This window comes from Battus philenor, unplaced genomic scaffold (assembly GCF_028537555.1).
Source record: "Battus philenor isolate CCGP_79_NKW_IND1 unplaced genomic scaffold, ilBatPhil1.0.hap1 SCAF_17, whole genome shotgun sequence".
Taxonomy (NCBI): domain Eukaryota; kingdom Metazoa; phylum Arthropoda; class Insecta; order Lepidoptera; family Papilionidae; genus Battus; species Battus philenor.
Window position 1 is genome coordinate 10,661,263 of NW_027181679.1, and position 27,111 is coordinate 10,688,373.

The 27,111-nt window shown below is 32.7% G+C and overlaps 1 protein-coding gene across 1 annotated transcript in view; it reads left to right on the forward strand.

Moving 5' to 3' along the window:
* The window catches only part of Ppn (Papilin), a 134,696-nt gene that overhangs the window by 60,368 nt on the left and 47,217 nt on the right, over positions 1 to 27,111 (forward strand). Inside the window, exons 2-5 of the mRNA XM_068763219.1 lie at positions 13,659 to 13,734; positions 25,388 to 25,566; positions 26,467 to 26,610; positions 26,772 to 26,922. Coding sequence (XP_068619320.1) covers positions 13,659 to 13,734; positions 25,388 to 25,566; positions 26,467 to 26,610; positions 26,772 to 26,922 — 550 coding nt within the window. The remainder of the gene's footprint in view (positions 1 to 13,658; positions 13,735 to 25,387; positions 25,567 to 26,466; positions 26,611 to 26,771; positions 26,923 to 27,111) is intronic.

Consider the following 27,111-nt stretch of genomic DNA (forward strand, 5'->3'; position numbering starts at 1 on the left):
CAGAAATTGTGAACTATTTTTATTTTTAACCATAGATTTTACAATATTGATCAATTATATATTTATTCTTAAGGTAATCCTGTCTATGTAACATCGTTGTTCACTTGTTAGTTTTCCGACAATAAAAAATAAACATTCAAATTCCCAGGTAAATCGTGCTACATTTGTACATCTGTACTTACACGTACCTACTTGTAGCTCCACGCACGTTTGAACATTCTATGGTCTATACTAATTCAGATCTAGTCAAGTCTAGTTTAGTACCACGAAATTTTATTGAGCGAGAGGCGTTCACCTCTGAACACGGATCGTGGGCGAGTGCGTAGGAACACTAAAAATCTGGATACACTATCGATCACCGCTCGAAACGCACTCACAACGCTTTAACGAAAGATCTTAAACAAAAAAAGAACGTTTGTTTGTGTAACGTTCTTATTTTAATTTTACCTTGATAGTATTCATGGATGAAATGTTTGCAATGTACACGTGTAAAAGATGTGTACCGGTGAATAGTTATCGTAGTCGTACAGTGACCTCTCTATTACAATCTGATAATTTTAACAAAAACTCTTAGGGACTTTTGAAACGAAATGCTTATCATGTCTCAAGTGACAGTCCGAGCCGATATCTTCCCCTGGAGGCCCCTGCAGACAGTCTGTTCTTAAAACGACCTTCTAAAAAATCTAAAACATTGGCGGCCTCTCCTTGTGTATTTACGTCTGTTTTTTTGTCCGTGGTCTTGACTCCAAAAGCTTAAGGTCCGAACGGGCTTATAGCCACTTTAATTTGCCAATGTGATAGGTTGTACCAGTTACATTCTTTCTTCTACGGATTTCTTCATTTTTTAATCGATCTCTCTGATAATTCCCGAACATATTACCCTCACCATGACTCGATGAGCAACTGTGAACTTGCGAATGTAGATAAAAGTTTTAAGAGTATAAAGATTTACAATTTACACTATAAAAAAATATTACATGTGTTACTATTTAAAATAGAGGTTCCACTTAAAACGAGAATCTTTTAATTCGAGAGATTATCCAAAATAACGAATCCACGAATGTTTATTGTTGTAACGGTAGCGAATTCGCCGTGCTGTTTATTTATTTTACTCACTCACTGCAAAGTATCTGAATGAAAACTAGACTAATGTAGTTTTAGTAGGTTGTTAGCCTCTCGCGGAATCCATCCAATTTAAACTACTTTATTAGTTCAAAGTCAGAAAGTTATGGTTGAAGTTATTCGTGCGAAAATTTTTGTGATAAGTAAACCTTTGATATAACTAAACTAAGACTTTATGCGTGACGAAAAATAAGCTTTAAGCTTCAGACTTTGCCGTTATAAAAGCCTTAAATGCCACTAGGCAAACATGACTTTGTAAATTTTCCGCCATAAGTCCGAAGTACAGGGGACAATACTAATCATGTATAATGAGTATAATTTATCTTTGTTACATTGAGCAAAAGATTAATACAGCCCACAAACAATAAATTAACTTTATTCACAGTTTACGTCTTTTTCTAAATTTGCTGTTTCCAAATCTCTCTAGCTTTTCATAAGACGTGTCTTGAGCAGCAAAAACTTGGTCTGTTAACCGTATTGACATCGCTCGACGTGCTCTTTTCTATTTCCTGTTCAGCTTAGAATGAACTAGAACAATATCCAGGGATTCCAATGATTCATATTACACTGTTATCAAAACTGCTGCACCGCGCAGGTATGCGCGCAGTGAGACAGGGGGGAGTACCTGTATCGCTATATAGAATAATAATACAATCGCTATTCAAATGCTGATTTGTTATATATTAATATCATAATTTGAAAAACAAAAATTTTTACTCTTGACTTATTTAAATGCATATCAAGATTCCAAAAACCGTTACAGTCACACGACAATATTGTACTAAAATTTATGTCGAATTGTTTTGACAGCGCCTAGTGTTATTGCAGATGGCCGACGAGAATTTAGTGCTAGACTTGTTACAGTTAATTGACTAGTTTGAACTTTGGCACTGTGTTTAGTGACTGCTATTTAACATAGAAGATAATTTAGAATTTTTATCTCAACAGGCGCCGGCGAGGGTCAATATATCATAAAGTACTAAACGAAGAGGACATTCACCTTTTCGGAAGTTTTACGCTTTACCTATAAAAATGCTTACATTATGCAAGCAACAGACTTGCTCAATAAGATGTATAGTCGGAATAAAATTAGGGCTTTGAAAATAAGTGTCTAGAAAAGAATGATGCGGATTTCATAGTCTCAACGCCGCTCTTATATCATCATTCGCAAACGCGTCACGTTAATTATTTGCTTTCAAAGTTAGATATACTTATTACTTTTTGTGGAAAAAAGCATCGAACAGCATTTATTGTTTAGTGAATGAGTTTAAATCTAGAAGACGCTTTGCTTTTCTTATCAGTTTTATACTGCTGCTTCAGTGGTATTTACTGATTGAAATTAGTAGGAGGCATATGAAGCTTAGCCTCAAACTTTTTTTCACTTTGGTAGCAAACCTCGAGCGCTGCCTAGAGAACTTCTGGACGGGCCGCTACGTTCAACAAGATTGGGAGGCCGCTGAACTTTGCTGTTGCTTCGGCGGTCACTTCACGGAGTGAACAAGCGCAAGGGCCTTCGGGAGGACATTGTAGCTTGGGCTATCATTCGATACCCGTTTTGAATTCCAACTCAAGGGCGCTTGAATGGGCCGAACCGGAACTTAGGCGGTTACCATTGCCTGGTTTATGTTACTGCCACTTCGGAGAATGTTAAGGCTAAGTGGGGAAGTGGCAGTAGTAACGTTAGCAACGCTTCTACTTAATATGATCAAGGGTTGGCATGTGTTGGTAGGTATCCCATGTGCCTAATAAGCCGAGTTCACCGTCGAGGCCGACAAGTTTTTAAATCGCTTATCTATGGCTTACGATGTTGTATGATCAAGTGCGTTATGTTATTGTAAGTCAATCGGCAATCCATAAATCTGTACATATAAAATGACGGAAGACTGTGAAATGACCGTATCTCAATGACCACGATGGCTCTGCCAAGGGTACAGAAAAAGAAGATATAAATGCTACTTACTTTTGACAACAAAACCAAATAAATCTTTCGGCAGATGTCACTTTGGTTCTAGACGTCAGTAAGGATAGAGAACTAAATATTATTATGATCATTGTTCGATTTAAACATAGCTGGACTATCACCGCGTATTTTTAGCACGTTACGAAGCGAATGCTAATCCGACTCCCGCGCAGACGTGTTGGCGTCAGTAGTGATGTGCGAAAGCTTGTTTTAATTTGATTGAATATCATCTATCTTTTGCAGCGTGATATTTAAATTGAATTTATGTGCTTTATAAAATTGTATTTGTCGAACAGACTCACCTCATTGATCTATATGTACGACCTGAGAATGCGTTTACACGGGCGTAAAATACTAACATGCATAACTACTTTTTATAAACGTAAGAATTCTCATCATATTTTGTTTGGAACATGTTTATTCATGTTATTCCCTTACTTGTCGGGCATTTGGACTGATTTCTACTAAACCCGTGATTGAAAAATGTGGAGAATGAAGGATAAAAAACTTTTTATATTTATAGTTATTCACGCCGACGAGAATCATCTGTTCTTTTTACTTGATAACAAAAGTGCGGTTAAAATAGAAGAAAAATATAATATACAATAGTAGTATAGCTGTATATTAACGAAGATGTTACAGAAAAGAAATAATAAAGCTTTCTCAATTTAGTTGTATATATATGACTAATATTTTATAGAATTTGTATTCATAATTTTAAAACTTAGGTATTAAGTGAAACAAAGCGAGAAAAAGAATTTTTAATTTTCATTATTTCCAAAGATTTTTTTATTTTAATTGACTTTTATATATTTTTGGACAACACTATATATCGATGAGCGGAAGTAGCGTTGCGCTGTCCGCATGGTCATTGCGTCTCTTTGCATAATTAAAGTACTTTGAATTTTAGCCGGCGCTCACTACAGAACCCGAAAAAGCTTTGATCTCACCACGCTATCATCACACCTCCGAGTTCAGATGGTAGTTGTAAATGCGCATATACATTTCTGTCAAAGAGGATAAAAGGCTGTTGAATTCCTTTTATAAAAGTGATCTATATTCGTATCCGTTGTTTATATAGCAAATCCATTTTTGAGTGTGACATTTTCAAAGATTAATTTTAAATTGAAATGGTCCCATTAGGCTTTAACCTTAGATATGATAGTAAAACTATATTCATCTATCTTTTTTTGTTTTTCTTTTATATATGAATTTATGATAGTACCGTATAAAATTAACATTGATCATCCATTCATCAAATTGAGAGTGAAATTGTAAATTCAAATGATCAATAACCTGCATAGACTTTTTTACTTTAACCTGAAGTCGTTATTTGTTACAATATTTTTTACATCAATATGTACATAAATTATCACCATTACGATCATCATCATTAAAACCTCCTTTATCTGCTGGATTATTTAGAATAAACTGGATGATAGAATCCTGCACCTGGCGTTTTCTTCTGACGATATTTATCTGATCTTTCCTTATGCAAATAATCTCAAACAATACTTAAAAAACCGTAAGGGACTGTGACTTATGATCGCATGTCGCTATTTCGATTCCCGGAATACAATTTTATATAACTCAACCTTCATCTTTATTGTTATCACTATTTATCTATAGATATCTTTGGGGAGGAATAGTTTGATATTAAGCCGGGTTAAAAAGTACTCACACAATATATTTTAATAAATATAATGACGTAAATATATTCCGTTATTCATTGTCGGCTGTCAATTGTTTCTTTATTCAAAAATAATGCACGGACGGTGGCCATGGAGCTACGAAAATTAATTTTGATTTGCATTGATGAAACAAGCACAAGTAACTCTGCTCTCTGTTTACGCGCGATAAGGAGCATTTGTATGCACGCGTATGCACGGACGGAATACAAATGCGTCTATCGACTTCATTTATTTATAAAAAAACAATGGAGCACCGTCCATTACAATATTTTTCGATATTAATATTCGTACAGCGGTCGAGGTGTCGTTGGATGAAATTTATAGATATTCTATTATTACTCCCACTGTCATAGTGATATCATAACGAAGCCCATCGGCGAATACGGAGACATTTTATTGTTTTCGATCGTTGATTTTCGGTATTAAATGTATTTTAGGAATCGGTATTTATGTTAGTACAACTTTTTTCATTGTCTCATCTCATCTAGCAATGACTGACACATTTACAATACAAACTGTGTAAAAAATATTATTATGAGATGTTATCAAAAAAGTTCACTTGAAATGATTAAAATAAAATTGTCTCTTTAGCTTAATTAGAACTTAAGAAAAAATATATTCGTAATGAGGTGATTGGACTTACACCAAATAATTCATCTGTAATAATCCATTTACCAGTTTTATTCAAGAATCATAAAATTTATTTGTAGGTGGCCACTAAACCGGCCGGCCATAACGCATCAAAAGACTAAAATTTGAGGCAAAGTAACAAGCATAAAGAGGCTATTGGGATCAGGAGCGCATAATTCTTCTTAGCCCATTGCACTAAGTAAGCATGTGCATGGGGGAAAACGACCATCTGTAATTTTATTGTAGTTATTCAAACATCTCGTCGATTAGCTTAAAAATAATATATATTTACTTTCAATGTTTTATTAGAAACAAAGCAGAATTTTACGCATCAAAACCGGTTTGAAATTGAACCTCATTAATTGTAGTATACTTAACGTACCGTATCGACTATATTTAATTGATTAAATAAGCTGATAGGAACTGCCGCATCGGAGTCATTTTAATTGAAACCGACGTGTGTCAGCGCGACGTCCGGGCGTCGGGTTACCTTCCCGCGGAACAACCGTTTGACGCGACGCCAGCACGCGCGATGTCTACCTCGTCGCCCTCGTCAGCTACCTCGTCGCGCTATTCAATTACAATTATATCTATTATTGTTCAACAGACATGCGAGACTAGTTAATTGATTTTAGATATCATTCCCGCCAAAAAAAAAACACATTGAATAACACTAATTATCCGTACGTTCTCTTTATTCGAAATAATCTTGCGGTCATGGACTTAATAAAATATAAATCACGTTTCATTAGCAAATAACTTCACTAGCTAAAGTGCTTCAACTAATTTTATACATGGCGAAACAGATAAGATTAATAAAATGCAAAAATAAAAAGAGTGACTTTGTTACAGAGATAAATAATATAATTAGAACATGCAATATTCCGAAGCGGGTCGTAATAAAGCATCTTGATACGGGGCATTAATTTGTAGTCGGGACAGAACTTTCACAATGTGTAGCTAAATATATTTACGCATTATTTTAGAATTGTACGGTTTAAAATGACCTTTATGAAGAAAAAGATTATAGAGTACATTATAACAAAGTTTTTATAAATTTGCTGTGATAAAAGTCTTTTTACTATCTAGAATTGTATTTACATATTTAACCACCAATACAAAATTTATTTATTAAAATATCAAAATAATGGTAATATTTAAAATTTAACCGATAATGAGACAGGTTAAACTATATTTTACCTTTTTTTGTTGTGTTTGTTGATATTACTTGCCGTAACACCTACTGTAAATTATTACGCCACCTGACATTGTTCAAATGACACGATAAAGCTTCTTATATCGTCTAGTTAGTGGTTCTTAGCGTTTATGTTCGCCTAGTACATAAATCGTCAGGTGTTAGAGAATCGCTTCGAACTTCTGTTTGTTTTGTGTTCCTAACTTTTTCTCCCAATTTTGATATAAATAATATATAGATGGTGTGGTGGTGTATATAATAGATAGCTAAATTTAATGTACGTTTATTTTCGCTTCAACAATTCACAATTAATAATAATTCCCTTTATTTGCTAGTCCGAAAATAATTCTACCTGATGCTTTTTTGTCACGACTTTTTTTTAAGTTTGCAAGCATCAATTAAAAAATATAATAAAAAGTTATAATAAAAATAAAATTATCATACCAGAATTTTTGCGATCGTCAAATATTTTTTGCTACGTAGACACTATACTAGTAATCTTTACTAAAAACAATTCAGGAATATTCAATGGTAGAAAAAATTATTTCACTATGAATTATACATATCACAACCCTAACCGCTTTGTAGCGTGCAATTTGTTTATAAGCGAATGTTTGTTTACATTGCCGCTTCTGACATTTGCGAAATCCCTTTGAGATTTTGCGCGGTCGGCCTTTGTTCTCGTGGTTTGTATATACTTGACACCCACTATCAAAGTTAATATTCTGAACTCCCAGTGTATCAGCTATAAAAATGTGTAATGTGTAAATATTATTATTATTATATAATTATTATTATAATGTAAATTTATTACGTTTCTCTTCTCTCATTTGTTGTTATTTATATATTATAGATACTTTTTATATATACAAAAGCGTATAACGTCTGGACCATCCTTACAACTAAATTTACATTCAAACAATTGCTAAGATTTTGACTTAACAGTCTGCTTAAATATTAGCAAAAAGCTAAGTTCGTAGCATCACGGCGTTTTATTTCGTCTAATTAATAATACTGCACCATTATTAGCGAATAGCAGTCACCGTAGATAAAGAAATTATTTTACTATCGAGTATTAGTATTACACATGATTTTGTATTTCTAATTCCTGAAAAAAATATCAGACTTTACAGAATGACGTAAAACTAAATGAAAAAAATGTTGTATAGTTTTACAATAATTACTTGTTACCACAAATTTAAATTCAAAATCTATCAAAAGTACGTTATTTTAAAAACAAATAAAAATATGAGTAGAATAGTGAGTATTTTTTCTACAATATAATTGTGCAAAATTATAATCAAATCCTAAGAGCTAGTACTAACTACCTTTTTAGTATCTTCTTTAATAAAAGTGGATTAGAATTTAGCAAATAGATCTGAGGAATATAGTTTGGTAAAATGATAAATACATGGATCGTTTATGGTACTGTATCGGACTTTTAATTGAGTTTTTCAAAGAGGCGGTGAAACTATGAAATTATGAAAACTGATTGTCGTTATTAGCTGATGTAAAATAAATCAATAACAAACCTTGAAAGTATGTGTGCCGAATTTCAAATATAAGTCTGCCATTACATTTAGTATCAAAAATTCAATCTATTGTTCATGTGTATTAATTACAGCATGTTATTACAGCGATTAGTCACCGAAACTGTTTTAGGTGAGCGGACATTAGCGGATATATTTGTTGTCTTACCATTTGTTGTAGTGTCGCCAGCGAGGGTGACCACGTTTACGATCGGACAGTACTAATTTATCTTTTCATCATTATGAGAAACTGACTTTTTCCCTAAATAGTTTAAATATTGTCTCTTGTCAAAGAGCATTATAATAAACTAATCTCTAAAGTATCGTAGCTATCTCATATAATGTTGTATTTATTATATAAGATGTATTACACAAAAAAAGACAGCGTTTTCAAAATAAATGAATAAGACAAAGCTACAACAGTTAAATCATTGATAATATATAAACCTTACTTATAAAACCCTCATGCATATGTCCCGAAAATTGGTTAACACATGAACACCCACCATAGTTAAATCAAATGGCATCATCAAAGTCATTCTGAATTCACCTCAGGGCGTTCAGATTTGCATCACTAACAATTATTTTATTCAGGTTACATCAGGCCAGCCGTCGTATATAAGACCTAAGACCTAACAGGGCTGAGGAAGTTAAGACTTTTGGGCTCCATTTTGGCGGTGCCTATATTTAAAATGTACTCGAGCATCATAACATCGTGAGATCAAACATGCATGTCATATCATGCCATTGTTAGTGTATACTTGGTAGCTTTGACCAACCACCAATGTTTCTGTTATATTTTTAAATGAAACTAATTCTAAAACGTGTTTACAACATTAATTACTAAATTTTTTAAAACGTATTAAAAACTAAATTGTACAATATAAATTAAAAGTCAAATTTTTAATGTCAGTTACAAATTGATCTTTTATTAATTCCGTATGGTTGTATTAACTACCAACTAATGCACTTTTTACGTCCAATATGAATAAAATAAAAAGAAAAATTCTTGAAAGCAATAAAAATCGTTATTAGGAATACATAAATGTCACCATTAATGATCTTTGAGAACCGTGAAGGGCATTACCAACATAATTACGATGTAATGGTATGTAAATATGAAAGACGTATTTCTTTCCAGACACTATCGCGTTTTAAAACGTCGATATAATGCGTTGATACAGGACTCACGTGGAAGTAAACGAGTCTCGAGATAAAATCTTTATTAAAGTGGTTCAAGGAATTTATAAATGTTAGTGGATGGTCTTCTAGTGTAAATTAATTTTTATCTTATTAACCACACGTGTCATCTTTAAAGAATTTCGTAATTAGTTTAAAAATTTTAGTGTTATTTTCATCGCGATTTACTTGGCGGTAATATGAACATAAAAAACATGTGAGATGTATGAACAAATTTGCTACCACGAGTTTTTATTATATAGTAAAAATATTACAAGAGTAATAAGTTTTAAAATAAAAAGAAAAAGAATTAATTAAAGGTCGTGCATGACTCGACAAAGCTGTTTTGATCAACGAAAGCCGCAGAGCTTAACCCCGCCATTACCAGGATAACATAACACTTATATTAAAGCGGGATCATGCATCATTAAATGTGTACTTTAGTGCTAACAGGGGCTGCACGAAATAGCATTTTGTAATTAGTGTTTCCATATATTTTATCTTTCAAAGCACATCGTCTCTAAATAACTAAAAGAACTATCTCTAGTAATGAATAGTACGCTATGTGATCCCAATATAAACTTTAAAGAAATAACGCAGTTGGATGTTACGTTGTATATTTTTATACAGGATTATTGGTTATAAGTGTTAATAAGTGCTTTCAAGGGGTGAATGGTGATGTAACTCATTAGCTGTCAACTTATTTATGAAATACCATATCTAAAAATCAATCGCTTCAGAAATAATAAATAATGTAATAACTATATACTAAAAAATAGATATTTCAAAATCAGAATTTCTTTATTCATTTACTTTATTTAATATTTTTTTTATTGTGCACGTCAGGATACATTTAAATGGTAAATTTATTACATATTAATAATAATTATTGTTAGATTATCTGTCCCTGTACACTTTTTACTATCAAAAGTTATTGACCTGTGGCATTTCAATACAAAAAATAAATTAATGTAACATATTTCAGGGTGATGAGAAGTCATCACTGTATGTATCATCACTGTATCATAGTATGAAGATACAAAATGATTGTAAATAAATGTTGCTTTAAAGTTTTATGCTGAAAATGAGCCATATATTTACCACTTTAAAGCCTTTACACCCATAACGAATCCAAACCCGTAAAAATTATATATACGATTTCTATCACCTATAAAAAGTGTACCATTAATATGATAAAGAGTTAACGTAGGCAAAGATAATATTGATATGATAATAATTTTTCAGTGAAATTATCTAACATAGATTCGAAGTCATAGAAATAATATTGTACGATTACAATCCAAGTAGATGAAACTTCAAGATATCGTAAAACCGCTTATATTAATTACATTTATATCAATGTCTGCTACCGTTAATTTTAGGTTGTTAGATAGCTTTGCTCTGATGAGGCTATTACTGGATACAGCACGCAAATCAAGTCCGCATTAATCTCAACTATCCTGCAGGACTTCCTGCTGGTTGACTGACGAGGCACTGTCGTTGTTCCAAACTCCTTTAACTGTATATGTTTCGCAACGTTCGTAAATTTATAAGAAATTAAAACGAATAATTATGAATTATCTCACTTGGTAGAGAGATCAAGTTTATTTTGTTATTTTAACCTTTTTATTTTTAGCTCTTGATTTTACTTTACTAATGAATCTATTATTTACATATATTATAAACAATATTTCAAGAATCATCGTTCATCGTTCCAAACAAACTATGAAATATTTGGAAATAAAATACTGATTAGAAAATTATTAAACATACTCGTAAAAATCAACACTCATTTTATTGCAGAAATGATAGCGAATCTACATAGAGTATGTTTTATATATATAATATTAAAGATTTTTAAGATTAATTAAAGGCGAAAGCGTTTTTTCTTTCAGTAAAACGCGAAAAATCATCGATAAATTAACGTAACTCGTCTATATAAATCTTTGTTGATGTGAAAATTATTCATCAGCATTAAAATTAATTTTCAGACGTTTATTCAGAATGTATCAAACACAATCAAACTTTCATATTATGATAAAAGTGTAAAATTTCTGGGAGTTTACAGAAATTGTACAGAACCCTAAATCAGGTCAGTAACCTGGGATATATATGAATGCTATGTACGGCGTAAGCAAGGAACTCCCTCGACAGCTTTTAAGTTCTCTCGGATAAGATCTGATTAATGCGTAAATGTTTTAATATGTGTTCTTTATGGTATGTTGACATCTATATTTTTTGCATTAAATCACCAACTGTGTGTAGAGTATTATCTCACTGGCTGCAGTCTCTGTTATGAGCGGCTGATGTTGTTTGAGAACTCAGTGCTTCGTGTCATCGTTTTAAATACAGTAAGCGGAAATGAAATTCTTCAAAACAATAGTGAATATCTCATCAATAGGCTAATATGTTTTACCAACGAATAAATACACATTAAACCTTTTTTTTAACTACTAGTGTAATTTCTACACTTCTATATTAATGTATAGATATAATAATATTTGTTTACATAAACAGAAAAATATTGGATACCAGGAAGAGTATACTGGACGTATTTGAGTAATAAAAAAATTAACAATGATTTGACTTTAGAAACTCCTACCGTATGCCTGTATTAGCATTCTTTGGACAGACTGTATATACTCTTATACTTTGTGTAGCACAAAATAGTTGCATAACTTATTATCAAACCTTACTCGGTTTGTCACTTAATGGTAAAAAGAATATTAACGTATTAAAAAGATTTCAGAAATAAAATAAAAATATAAAATTACAGAAACAGAAGTAAAATATTTTATCTTTGCATCAACGCCTTACTTGACGACATTTTTTAATTAAATTACATTTAAAACCAGTAGCCATACACTTAAGACGTGTTAGTTAACAGACCGGTCGAATATAATCTTTATTACATCTATTATGTCATACTTGAAAAGGAAATTTTGAAGGACATTCGTGCGATATGCAAAGGGCAAGCAGATGCTATTGTTAATGATTTGAAACTAACCGGGCGGATGTTGTGACGGTCCCAGGTCTAAGGTTATGTGGCCCTTGATAACCATTTTCCATATATATAATATATTGCATAAACTATTACATCATACATATGAAAGATATACGGAAGTATATAGAAATTGAAGCTTTGTGGAAAGTTGACCATAAATTGAAAAAAAAATCTTTCTAAGATAGATTTGGTATTCTTGATATTACATAAAATTTGCTTTCCACCCGAAAAAAATTATCCAGCGATAAAAATAATTATACTTGATACTTATTTTAATGGTTGAACACGTCCTGTTAAACATAGGAACAATCATTCACTTTGTTGTTATATTTAATTGGTTATAGGTGTAAAAGTTTTAAAAGGGAGAACTCTACCGTAAAATCAAAATGGTTTCAGAAATAATACATAACTAAAATGATAATATACTAAGAAATATAGTTTTAAAAATTCTGAATATTGTATACTTAGTCTGGCCATAACTACTGTCATAATTAAAAATAAACAAATATTACTTTTGAATTTAAAATCTGTCATTTTTATGTTGTTTGTCATTTTTATTTTGTGCTTTCTCATTTTGGCGCCAATATATTAAAAAATAGAACCGAATGTGATATCATTACATAAAGTAGGAATGGTGCAAAATATAACTTTTAAAATTCTCTACACGCTTGGTATTAGTCACTTGTTTGGGTACCGGGCTATTGACAGGAACAATAAAACGAACTCAGTTTGTGACAGGAAAATGTCTGGCCATCCACGTAGTGTTTGTACGGGACGCGGTTAAAGCAGCAAGGTAAAGAATTCGAAAAAATCCTTTCCGAAAGCAATAAATTTTCTAGGGAAATGAAGATAAACACCTAGATCATGTCGTGTATTTTAAACTTTGACTTAGGACATACAGCTTATAAGAGATGCATTGATAACTGGCCGCAATTTTACTGCAATTTTGCAGCCAATGGTAACAACTTTATATTTCTAATGGTTTGATATCAATGTATTAAACTAATAAACTGTCATAGTAATCGACTTCACGAAAAAAATGGAAAAAAAATGTTGTTTTTCTACGTAACAATATTTATGGCCAGACTAGATATTATGTAAATAGTATATATTATAAAGTATTATTTAGGTGTTTTATGTTTACTAAAATGAAGTTATTGGTCTATCACATTACGATAGAATAATAAAATAATGAAACATATTTCAGAGTGATAAATTTTAACAGGGTTATTAGAAAAACAAATATAAATGAGTTATACATCTATTCAAATCTTTTACACACACATCCAATGTATCTGTAAATCTTATAAGAGATTATTTTGAAATGTGAATTTATTGTTTGTTGCAGATCGCTGCTTCTGGCAGCTATAGTATTAAGTAATTATTTGGTGTGGACGGCAACAAGGCATCACCATGTACACAATGTGAGTATTGTATATTTGTTTTTAATTCTCTTGTTTAAGCACACACTGTATAAGCAATATTGGCCTGCTTTATTTCATACAATATTTTACAGATAGCAAAATTCTAAATTCAAAATTAAAAAAAGTCCTGGATAGACCAAAAGCATAGTCGCTGTTTTTGATACATACATGTATATATAAGCTGTTTGACATACTTGAAAGGGACAACGACGCGTGTGTTAATTTTTAATTTTAAAAATAAACGCGAACAACTATAAATTGAAGCTTAAATTGTATTTAACGTCTCGAAAGATATAGTACGAGGAAGAGCGAGGGAACACCATTATCTCGCGGTTAGTCGCCGGAAAGTTAATTTATTGCAGGAAGACGCGTCGCTATATCGTTCGGGGCTAAATCCAGATAGGGATGTCCCTTGCACCGATATTATATGCAGTTAGTGAATCGGTAACAACTTAGTATTTATTACAATGGAAAAATATTCCAATATTTGTTTGTCTGTTGTTATTTACAGTTTTTTTTAATGGATTAAGCGGCCGCCTAGTTCATTTTTATGACCTGGCTTACATTATTGCTTAAATGGCATTTCAGATTCCGCGAATGCGAAGTGGTAAGATATAGAGAGTACTTAGCTTAAAACCTCTTTTATGGTAACGAAACTCGGGGGCTCCCCGGAGAGCCTCAGCACAGGCTTTCATATACTACAATTTCACCAGAGTGTGTTTTTAAGCTTTTAAATCATTTTGTCAGAAACTCGAAGAAGTGACTAGACATAATGACCTCGAGACTTTACCTTTCGCTCAGGCTGTCACTTGAAACACATTTCTCTCGATTCTATCAGTATCTGTAACCAGCGTTACTAAGATTACGCACAAAAACTTTCCATGTATCTTCTTATTTTATTGAGAAGTTGGTAAATAGATAAAGTCGATTATTATTCAAAAAATTGTAATCGTAACTGTAAATCGAGTCACATCGGTCACATCAAACTAATTGTCAATTGTGATAGTTAAAAAAAATCTTTATATGCTTACTCCACAGAGGAAACTTTATTTTTTTGAGATTTTTGAGATTTAACATACCTCAGCTACGATAAAATTTATATTAATCTGATTACATTAACCGAGTCTCATTTCTTAGAGAGATTACCCGTCTATAAATAATTACTTAACTAATGACGTATCGTACAGGTAATAAACTCCTTTATTAGAATTTTTATTTAAAAATTAGTGTTAAATATCTATTGAACGCGATCAATTAGAGAATACCCTCCTAACAAGTTATCATGCTAAACAAGAAATAAATACACATTATACATATAAATTAAAGTACACAATCGTAATAAAAAAATACTAACTGACAATTGAAATTACACAGATGACTGACGCATTTTTGTCGATTTTAGGGGGACCGAAAAGTAATGTTTTTCTGCGCATGTCGATATTTAATTGTCATTTGGTGGCTCATTTTGTACTTGGAAGACGTTGTGTACTAGATGGTAAAAAGTTGTTGATAACGAAGGTAGGAAAGAAGGAAATATATTGTTGATAATAAATAAAAACTTGTTAAAATATAGTCGTGTAAATTTAACTTAAAAAAGCGACATTACTTTCAGGACCCACCAATATTTTATTAACATGACTATGCTTTTAACTTCAAACTTTCTTTATTCGTGGGTAAAGCCAAACGATGGTAATTTAACCAATATAATTACTTTATGATGGTTTTTAGTAACAAAAAAAGTTTTTCAAATTATATGTGCAATTATAAATATTTGCCAACCCTAAGCTGATCAAATAGTATTTCACAACTGGTCCACTGAGCGCTGCTATTGACCGTGCGGGCCTTGACTTTGAACGGCGCGCACAACGCCATCTATTAGCCGCCTGATCAGTTACCACCAAACAATGGTCTATTTAATATGGATGATTAGGCAATGTTCTAGAAACTCTTCTATCAAGCTCCAAAACAAAATGAAACTTAATTTACCGCACCGCTCAAAGACGAGGGTCAAGAGCGTAGCTATGATATCTTTATTGACCTTTAGTGAGTTGCTAAAGGAAAAGGAATCGAGATAACAAAGGCGAAGTAAAAGTCATTACAACTCAATAGCACAGGGGAGGCCAACTTGCGGCTCGCAGGTTATATACAACTATTTGAATTTGTGACTCACGATAAACGTACCCGCGACACCTTTTCAGTTTTGTTTATACACAAAAAATATTGTACTAAATTTGAAACACCGATCAGTATTAACTAACCTGCGTCTCAAATATTTACTAAAAATTGCTTTCAAATCAAGGAAACTATAATAAATGTGTTGAATTTTTAATATTATAATTTAAAAAATATATGTTGTAATATCATTATTACTTGGTTAATAAATATAATTTCTGTAGTTTTTTAATACCTGATAAATTTCAGGTTTTAATTTTATTTATAAGCAATTAAAGTCTGGTAGCTAAAACGTGAAATGGTAACAAGTTATGGAAAGAATAATATTTAATATTTTAGCGAAACAAATTTTGCCATGATAGATTTTTATCTTATGATCAGAACTACGTGTACTTACTACTTACTACGGGTAGAAATAACAATTGAAATAGAATATTTACTAATCACAAATTGTAGTAATTAGAAATTTAATGACTAAGGTAGATGATGTAACAAAGTCGTAATATTAAAACTAACGGATTAAAAATAGATCTAGATCTGAGCCTAGACCCAAAAGAAATATCAAAAGAATGTAAAAAGAAATTACAGTACCAATTCAATAGTGTTTAAGATATTTTTAGTGTGCATATGTTTTTACGCCCATAACTAATTTCCCTTCGTTAAAGCTCATTTTTTGTCAATTAATGTATGTACCATACATTCAAAAACCCTGGGTTTCAGAAATAGTAAATAACGTAACGATAAAATAGTAACAAAAAGCGGTTTCAAAATTCTGGCAACGACATATAAAAATTAATTGTTTACTATCTAGTTATAAAATGATCAAACGGCTTATTAACGAATAATGCGCAAACTAGGTCAAAAATTACATCTATTTCCTAGACTTCCCTTTGCTAAATAAGCTGTCTGCAAAACTGTGTAAACATCCGACGTCCCTTCCAAGAAACACAACTTAAGAACGTGAGGGACATCGGATGGTCGTAGCATTAGTTCTGGGTTAGGGTTGGGGGAATCGTGCTCACCAGAATACTAGTTCAGATTCACAGAGTCCTCAAATCCACTATTAGATAAGTTAAAGAGTATTATAAGAAATATATTCTTGTATTATTTTTTTTAAATGAAGTCTCAGATTTATGAAAGATGACTATCTGTCCTTGTAAACTAAATAGTCAGTATTTAAAGGCGCCACATTTCAATAAGTAAAATAAATAAAAGTGATTTATTTCAGATTGTCCATTTTATACAGGGTGATTGAAAATAGCTTCAAACCATTAAGCTGAAAAATGAGCTAAAAGTTTTAAATGAGTGAATATATAATTAAATCATTAAAATCTTTTATATCTGTAACTGATCACTCAGTATAAAGTAAAAAAAAATGTTTATAAACAATCGAAGAAGACATGTTTTATTCTTCACTTGCAATCAGCATTTAAAAAAGACTATATCGAGTTTGATGTATGTAAAAATGGTACGCGACCTGCTTGATGTTATGAAAAGACTAGGCATTCTCGTATTTCAAACAGCGAGTAAAATTATTATAAGACACGATCAATAAGTTAACGGAATTTAAAACGTGCGCCATAAGTTAGTAAGGTACCAACAGTTTACTTTCCATTTCATCGATATCGATGTAAGAACACGTGGAAGGCACAGCGTGAGATCATTGCCGGACGTCATTACTTTATAGATCTTCTACGTTATAGGGTTGTACCACATGAAACCACAGATTTAACGAACACAAAATTAATTTGACTATGTTCATAATTTCGTTAAATGCCGTGATTAAATAATTATCCGTAAGTTTACATAAAACATAACTTGAATTTAATATAAATAAATATTTGATATTTAAAAAAGTGTATTGAAAAGCAAATTAAATGTTTAGTTTGTCAATGCAGTAAATTATGATCAGTGAAAATAATCATTAGTTGATTGACGGTGACATCGCAATATTTTTTGACTAAATAAACTCATTCAAGGAGTTTTCACTGGCGCAGGTTTAATTTGATTTGATTTAATTTTGATTTGAATCCAGGACGTTTAATTATAATTTTAAAAAATATAATTTTTAATGAAAAAACATTAAGAAATTGTTTGTTAAGGTAACACATTAGTTCGTTAAATAAATAATTGTAATATGTAATATGCAAAATAAATAATTGTTATTTCAATTGTAAAGTAGGAATTTATAGTAATTTACAAATCCCCGCAACCCTAGATGAATCGAATTAAAAAGCATGTGAACAGCCGTAGATCTAATCAGCGCAGGCGCCGCAAATGACGAGGGCGTTAGCATCGTGTTCCCGGCGCCCTGTAGATGCCGAAACCTCTATTTTTGGAGGTACAATCACTTTAGGCGTGCCACATAACCATAACGTTGCCAAACGTTTTATGAGGTTATCGTCTCACGGCACATATAAAACCTCTATGAAGCACAACAATTAACTTTATGAAGTTTCAACTAGCTGATGATTCATTGCTCTATTCACTTAAAATCTCTATTTCTGTCTTGACAGCTCTAAACCACTACGCACTGAAGAGATACGGCTGTTAATTGATTTATACGTATTTTTAATGTGTGATGTATTTAACATCCAGGAAAGTTATGAAGAAGCTATTTTCAAGTTTATCTTTATTGAAACATTGAATTTAGGTACTGGCCGTTTGTGTATATGCAACCGATGCCTATTTTTGCTGGGAAATTAAAAAAAAAACAGAATGTGGAAAACATTGATGATTCTCTTTTAAAGATAATAGGATTTTTTTTGCTTTTCTACTTCATATTTCCGAATACAGCATTTCATAACTCTCTCTACACTTATAATCAGGTAAACGCCATACTTGTTGTCACACACTAATGGCTTAAAATAGCTTTATGAAACGTGAAAGTTTATTGAAAAAAATCTATAGTAGAAATAAAACATGTCATCAGTTATGAACGGTTAGTGATTAAGTAAGAAAAGGACCAATATTTAGCCACTTCTGCACATGCAGTGGTAGTCGTGCAATGAAATGCACCGCCCGCCAGCCCGCTGATAAATGCGCATGCGGCAAACAATGCGAATCACACAACCGCCACCGCCAAATTACTCAACACGTGTTTCACCCCTCCACGAGGCATCTTCAGGAGTTATGTTACACCGATTAGTGCCAAACACAGAGTCAATTTAACATTCGCATCGGTCAGTATTCATCGAACACAAAATAAATTTATTTATTTCACATTAAATCAATGAACAGTAATAGTTCTAAAACGTGTTACATTAATTTACTTTATTCATTGGAACGCGACAGGTCAATATGTATTGGCGGTACACTCTATCATAATATAATATTATATCTGGATAAATAGTTCAGTATAAAATGTGATAATTGCCAATTACAGTGGGCTATACATTCTACTTCTTATATTATACTTTTTATAGTAGGTGTTGATACTAATAGAACAACCATAAAGATATTTCCATAAATTGGAAGATATCGATCTCGCAACTTACAATCTTTTATTAACAAGTTTCCGTTACTTGCATTACGTAATACGTAATTCATAACATAATGATGTGCGTAAAAACCTAACGGTAATAAGTACGTACCACAAGACATTTAATACCGTTCACTACGTAAATTTATTACTATGATAGTTTTATTTTGTTATATAAGAGATAACATTTTTTTTAAATTAAATAACTAAATATGCTTAACAATAAAGAGACGCAATAGCTCTCATTGTAAATCCAATATTAATGATCTTTCTTTTTAATGTCCGTATTTTAAGGATTATGGCTATTTTGATTTAATTTTGGTAAAATTATTAATATCCAATTACCCCGTAAGACTAAGAAGTCTTACGGGGTAATTGGATATTAATAATTTTACCAAATTAATAATTTAATAAAAAACCAAAGGCCAATACCAAAAGAAAGTAAGAACTTTCTTTTGGTATTGGCCTTTCGTGATCAAATCAAAAAAAAAATATAAAACAAATATTAAAATTATTATCTTACTTATCGGTTTCATATCTTAATAATAAACACGGATTGTTTATAAAAAGAAAACGTAATAGAAGAATATGTTTCATTGAAATCGTTACTAATAATAATTATTAAATATTTATATTGTCATTGTAATGCTTCATGATACATAATATATTTTTTTTATTATAACCTTACACAGCTTATGTTTTTATTGACTTCAAATGCGTGATAGCCAGCTGACGGGTGTTTTTTAAAGTGTTGTATTTGCTTTGTTTCTTGCAATTCGCATCTCTTATCTGTACATGTTTATGTATGTATCAACGAACCGGCGGCACAGATAGAGTTCTCGCATGAACCGCCAGAGTATTCATATCTCTCAAAACATTGTTAGACTATTACTTGAATGTAACAAAATTTTTAGTAATTTTTGTATTTGAAGTTAATTACATTACAAAAATTGTTTTAGTGTGTTGATGTCTTATTATATAAAATACTAATGTTGGTTTCATAACGACGGATGCCAAGTTACTTTACTTACTACCAAGGATCGATTTAATCATTCACTTAATGCTAAAATGATTTGCCAGTTACTTGTCTAAAAATAATCTTTAGATAAAAATGTGATATGTAAATGTTTAATGGTGAGTAACAATTTACTGTTCATAAATATAATAACCAAACGGACCTTTTAAATCATGTAAAGAAACGTTAACGTCATTTTGGTAAATGGTTGCAATCAGCGCTTTCGAGTATTTGGACGTTGCGACACAGACCGCGACACCGACACTTTGGGCCAGCGCTTCTCAACCTTAGATCTAACTTAAAGAATGTGGCTATAAAACAATGGCAACTTGTGTAAAGACTGTAAATCAAAGAAAGGGAATGTAAGAAATTGTAGACTGAAAGAGAATAGTGATTTTGAAAAAAGACTAGTGAAATATTATTTGTAAAATGTTTCCCTTTCCCAACAATAAGATAGAAGAAAAGAGAGGTCCCATAAAAAGGAGGCCTTAAAATATTTCATGTAGTCTTATTTATTAAATATTACTTTATAATTTAATGAAGTTTCTGATGTGTTGTTTTATATGCCACACATATCGTACTCTAGATACAACCACATTTCAAGGTGGTTTAGACAGTTAAGCGCATCAGCTTCAGGCGATGATAGAATCAAACACCCCGACGATAACCGATATATAGGAATCATAACTTTCAAAATCTGTAATAACAGAGTTATACATTAGTTCAATAAATCCGACAGTGCAACACACTTTAGTTAGTAAATTTTTTTAAATTATTGTTTGACAGATTCTTGACAATGTTGAGCTTTACGAAGCTGTGAAAGCCGCTTGAGAACCACTATGCAATGGACAAGTACAATGCGCCCATGTTGTTTATCGTCATAACATCGGATTCTAACGCATGCAACGGATGATTCTCGCAGTGATCGGCATTTTAATTTCAGGCTGCGTTTACATCGGTGTGGGAAATAATGTTATGGAATTTTTTGAATACTTTTCACAATATTTGTAATGCACAAAGTACCGTATTGATAAAATGTATCCATGAAAGGCGTAAAGTTCAGGGTCAAATGGGAACATAAAGAACAAAGCAACATTTAATTATTAAAATCATTTTCAAGCTGCCAGCAGCAAAAAGAAGTTTACAGAATTTATGACACTGAGAACTACATTAGTAACCAATGTAGGTTTATCTGACATTTATACTATAGTTGTTTGTATGCCCATTTTTTTATACGATAGATTATACAGGAGATGCACAATAAATATTACTGTGTTATGGTATGAAGAGCAGTAACATTTGTTGTGCCTCTAAAAAAAGGCAAATTAACCAGTGCAATCACAGATTTTTCACTTTAATAATAATCGGGAACATTTTATAGTTTACGTTATAATAGACTACATATGTTGAATTGTTTTTTGAGATTTTAAAGATTTACAAATTATTAAAATCTTTCGTTTATTCTTCATATAATACTATCAGGCTAGAGACTTTAGATATAGAGCTGTTCTTTGGCGGATGCCAATATCTACAGTCTAACAGAAATTTTAAAATATTACTGGCCATCTTATTTATAGAATATTTAACTAACTTTTTAAATCATTTATAAATGCTGTTTGAGGAAGAAGAGCGCTGAAGTAAATTTAAAACTTAAAGTAAATTTTCTTAGAGTAGCAATATTTGGCTAAACTTACTAGTTATGCTCCCTCCGTAGCCTCGGCTCCCTTATATTATCTCACTGGTTTGGCCTGCAATGCTTTTCAGTCACTAAGACGGACCTTTGTTGTTACTGATTGACTGAGAACAACAATCGTAATCCGAGGGCGACCCAAAGTTCAAAAACTCGTTAGGATAGGTTGTTATCAGGATATGGAAAATTACTTTTTACAAACAGCCCTGAACATGGTGTCTTTTTTAGTTTTAAACAAAAAGGAAAAGAAAAACCATATTTTCTATGGTACTACATAAATTTTCCAAGTATGTGTAACGAGCTTTAGCTTTACAAGAGGATACTTCTTAAACTGCGGTAGAGCGCTCTGTACAACGAATATGATATTTAAATTTAGCACTTATTTATATAAAGAAAATTATGTTTTATACTTTTTTAAACTTAATATTGAATATTTATGGCTATCTGATTTATGTGCATAATTAAAGACAAGCTAGTTATACGTTTCTCTACGTTTCATAAAATTACTATAATAAAATACTAAAATAAAAATACTTCTTTAATAGGAAACTGTAATTTTTTTAAACGATAATACCTTTACAATTCTCTCACAAAGACCACAAAAAACCGTCTCAGTTTATTGTGGAATCTTTTCAGATTATGATGTATCTGGAACTCTAGTGCCTTTAAGTTGAAGGAAGCCATAAAATATGGAAGTTCAATTTGACTGTAGTTCTTCATTCTTCTTATGATGTACACTAGTGTTCATTGTAAACGATTCTCTGTGTTTAACATGAATAAAGGTTTACTTCACAGTCAATATAGCAAGTGCAGTAACCTCGCTTTAATATAAAATGAATAAATTTTTTAACAGCGAAGGTATGCATTCCATTAATCAAAATTTTAAACGCGCTCTTCGTTTAAATGAATAAACGTTTAATATATTGTTGCAGTTCAGTAGATTGTGAGAAAGATTACGTGTTATTACAATTATTACATTTCTTGCGAGTGATTCGTAATCAAATTAGCTTCTGTGTTGATGGAATGAGCAATCACTTCGAGAAATTCGGTTGCTGCATTTACATTCGTCAAAGTATTATCCCATAAACGTCCAGTTGTAACGGTACACGCAATTGATGCCGAATCTGTGGGAAGATATGCACACACGTAACCAAATATTTTGTAATAGATTTAATAAAGCCCATTTAAATTGATTTTTCTTTTCTATTAGCGCCATTTTTCGATGTTGTAAATGAACTAATAATGCGTTATACTCATGATACGTATTTTATATGTACATGTGCATTCTTTCGCTGCTATTCCCAATGCTAACGTTTTTACAAGTTGTGGTAAAGTTACCCAGATAATAGGAACCGTCCAAGTCAAGGTTTAGGTCTCTCGAGTGACTTTAAGTCGGAAAGTTAAACACGGTAACTTCACGGAGTCCCCGCCTAAGCGATCTGAGAGCTCCACGGCTTCCCAATCCGATAATACTAACTGAAGTGGCCCGAGACGAGATTTCCTAAGCAGCCTCGCCTGTCGACATGGTTAAGCTAAGCGTCATTTGCACCCTGAATCCTCGAACCCGCGGATACTTCTTGGGCAGCGGTGTAGTCCCGAAATAAAATATACCAGGGTGAATCAAAAAGTTCTTAGAAGTGCATATATATGAAATCTTTTTGGATCAAGTTCGATATTCAAAGTAAAGAGTGTCTATCACACTATATTTATGCAGACTGTCACTTGTTTTTGTCAGTTCGTTCGCATGTAATAAATTTTTTTGTGCAACGAGTTGCTAAATAGTCAAAATTATGGATAAAAGTGAGTTACGTGCGGTGATAAAATATCTCAGTTTGAAAAAAATGTCTACCAAGGAAATTTTTTTGGACATTCAGCAGACATTAGGGGGTGATGCTGTACCCTATTCTACGGTTGCGTACTGGGTGGCTGAATTTAAAAGAGGTAGATCAAGCTGTAAAGATGACCCACGTTCTGAGCGGCCTTCAACCTCCGTTACAGAAGAAAATGTCAAAAAGGTTGAGAATCTGGTTTTGGAAGACAGAAGAATGACTATAAAACATATAGCTGAGATCCTAAAGATATCTTTTGGTAGCGTTCAATCCATTTTAGTTGATTCACTGGGGTTCAAAAAAGTGTCTGCAAGATGGGTGCCACGAATGTTAACCGACGAAAACAAAAAGCGACGTTTGGAAATTTCCAAGCGTAATCTCGAAATGTTCCAGCGTGATTCGGATAATTTTTGTCGTCGTCTCGTCACCATGGATGAAACGTGGGTCCACCATTTTGATCCTGAAACTAAAAGACAAAGCATGTCTTGGAAACGACCATCCTCTCCATCCATTAAGAAATTTCGAGTTGCTCCTACGGCTGGGAAAGTTATGGCCTCTGTGTTCTGGGATAGTGAAGGAATCCTTTTTATTGATTACATGCCAAAAGGCCAGACGATTACTGGACCCTATTATGCAAATTTAATCCCGAAAGTGCGTGAAGCGATTAAAGAAAAACGTCGTGGAAAACTGTCGTTGGGCGTGTTGTTCCTTCAAGATAACGCTCCTGCTCATCGATCGGAAGTTGCGCTCAACGCAATCCGCTGTGCTGGCTTCAATCTCCTTGACCACCCACCATATTCTCCGGACTTAGCCCCAAGTGATTTTCACTTATTTCCAAAATTAAAAGAGGAAATTCGTGGAACAAAATTTCACGATAATGACGCGGTTATAGCTGCCGTAGAGGACTATTTCGAGAGTCAAGAAAATAATTTTTTTTCACAAGGAATAAGGAAGTTAGAAACGCGTTATTCTAAATGCATTGCATTGGAGTGAGATTATATAGAAAAATAAAATATTATTATTCAAATCTTTGCACTTTTTAATATTGATTCCAAGAATTTTTTGATTCACCCTCGTATATAAAGGGCATTTGTCCGCTGGCATGTGCAGTTGTACCGTCTAGATCTCTTTGTAATAACAAAGCTGCCCGCTGTCTGCCGCGGGGTTGGCTCGGGCCGTTGCATTTAACGTTAACGTTTTGAGATGTTGCCGAGTTCTCGAAACGCTCCATGGAGTGACTCGGCGTGGCCAAGACTTATACTAGAACTTTCATTAGATACGTGTTGAGCATTCTGATACATATTCTATTTACAGTAACTAAGGTCAAGGACTATCTAGACTCGGACCATTACTCTAGATATTGTTTTCCATATTGAAAATATTTGTACATAAATTAACTTATAATTTTAATATGCCTGAAACTGTTCAGTTGAGTTTAGTGTTTAAATTGTAATACTGGCTTTCAGCTCTCAAGACACCGCAGTAGGCACAGGCGCCAGGGGGCTGGACTATACTTACCAGCTTCGTTCGTCCTGCCCGAGGGAGAGGGGACTGGAGCTTGGGGCGAATGGGGAGAGGTGTCTCCTTGTTCCAGAACATGCGGCGGGGGAGTCGCTAGTCAGAAAAGAATATGTCTAGAAATTAGGTAAATGGATTAGACATATTACATTTACTTCAATAACATACTTACAATTACAGACATACATACATATACTGGGATACAATTTTGTAAAATTTACACTTTGTATATTAATTATGTAGGATTGCCTCTGCTCACAAACAAGTTTCCAAAGGAATGGCCGCAGTGTCCTCTACTTACCGTAATACCCCACTGCAATTGCCAACCCGCTTTCTAAGCGTGGCGATTATGGTGTATTCCTCCATAGATATCTTTGGGGGAGACCTACGCATTGCAGTGGGCGTCTATGAGCTGAAACGAAGTCGTAGATTTAAATGGACGACCGCCTTCGTCCCCAACGTAACATATGCGATAAAAATTAATTACAAAATTCGTTTAAATTTAATTGATTTACGACAATTCATTTATCACTTAAGAATATTAGATTACACAGCACCAGTAGTAATTAAAGCATCGATATTCTCTTAATATGGTTATCTTGCAACAGAAGTAGTTAAAATTACTCTATGTTAGTTTTGGAGGTGTTTTTTTTTAATAATACACTTTACATCAGCCGTTGAACTGTGTGTTAATTAATGTATTTTGATTGGTTTTATTACAGATATAAGTACATTTGAAAATATATGAAGTAGAATATACAAAAAATTATTACGAAGTACAAATATACGCTAAAAAAATTCTCTTGCCGTGGCTCTTAATTAAGTTACAAAGAACTAGTTGTCCCCCACTCACTTCGCGAACTTAAAGTCCCGGCCTCCTCGTAACATTCATTCTTATTGACACCTACTCGGTGAAAGAAAGTGTGTATATATATATATATATATATATATATATATATATATATATATATATATATATATATAATCTGTACAACTTTTGCAATTTAACTTTTTTTTTATTTATCAGCCCAGACGGCCAGCCGTTGTGTACTGGCGGTGACACGAAATATTTCTCGTGCCAGACGCAAGACTGCCCCGCGGACTCCGGCGACTTCCGAGCGCAGCAATGCTCCGATTACGATGATGTCGCATTCAGAGGGATCAAGTACAAGTATGTATTATTTTTTTAATATCATAGAATCTATAGGCATTTTTCGTTTCACTGATTTATTTGTAGCTTGGCTTAACATCCTTTCGACCACAGATTAGATTTGGTAAGGAAGTCGCGCTACTCTTGTGGACTATAAAACTAATTCAGTTATATAAATAAAGGTGGTTGCCATATACAAACGCTCCGAATCCCTGCGAGCTGAACTGCATGCCACGCGGCGAACGCTTCTACTTCCGGCAGAAAGCGAAGGTCGTGGACGGTACACGATGCAACGACGAGTCATTCGACGTCTGTGTCAACGGCACCTGTCAGGTATGGAAAAATTTTTCAACAACAACAACCAAAGGACAACCTTTTGAAAATTCTGCGAATTGACTACCTTCAGTCTGAACAATTTTAAAGGTGCGTGCTTAAATTGCAACCATACATAAACTTGGTGAAACGTTTAACTGCTGTAGGTCAGGTAACTAGCTATATACGAAGTACAAGAACAAGATTTTT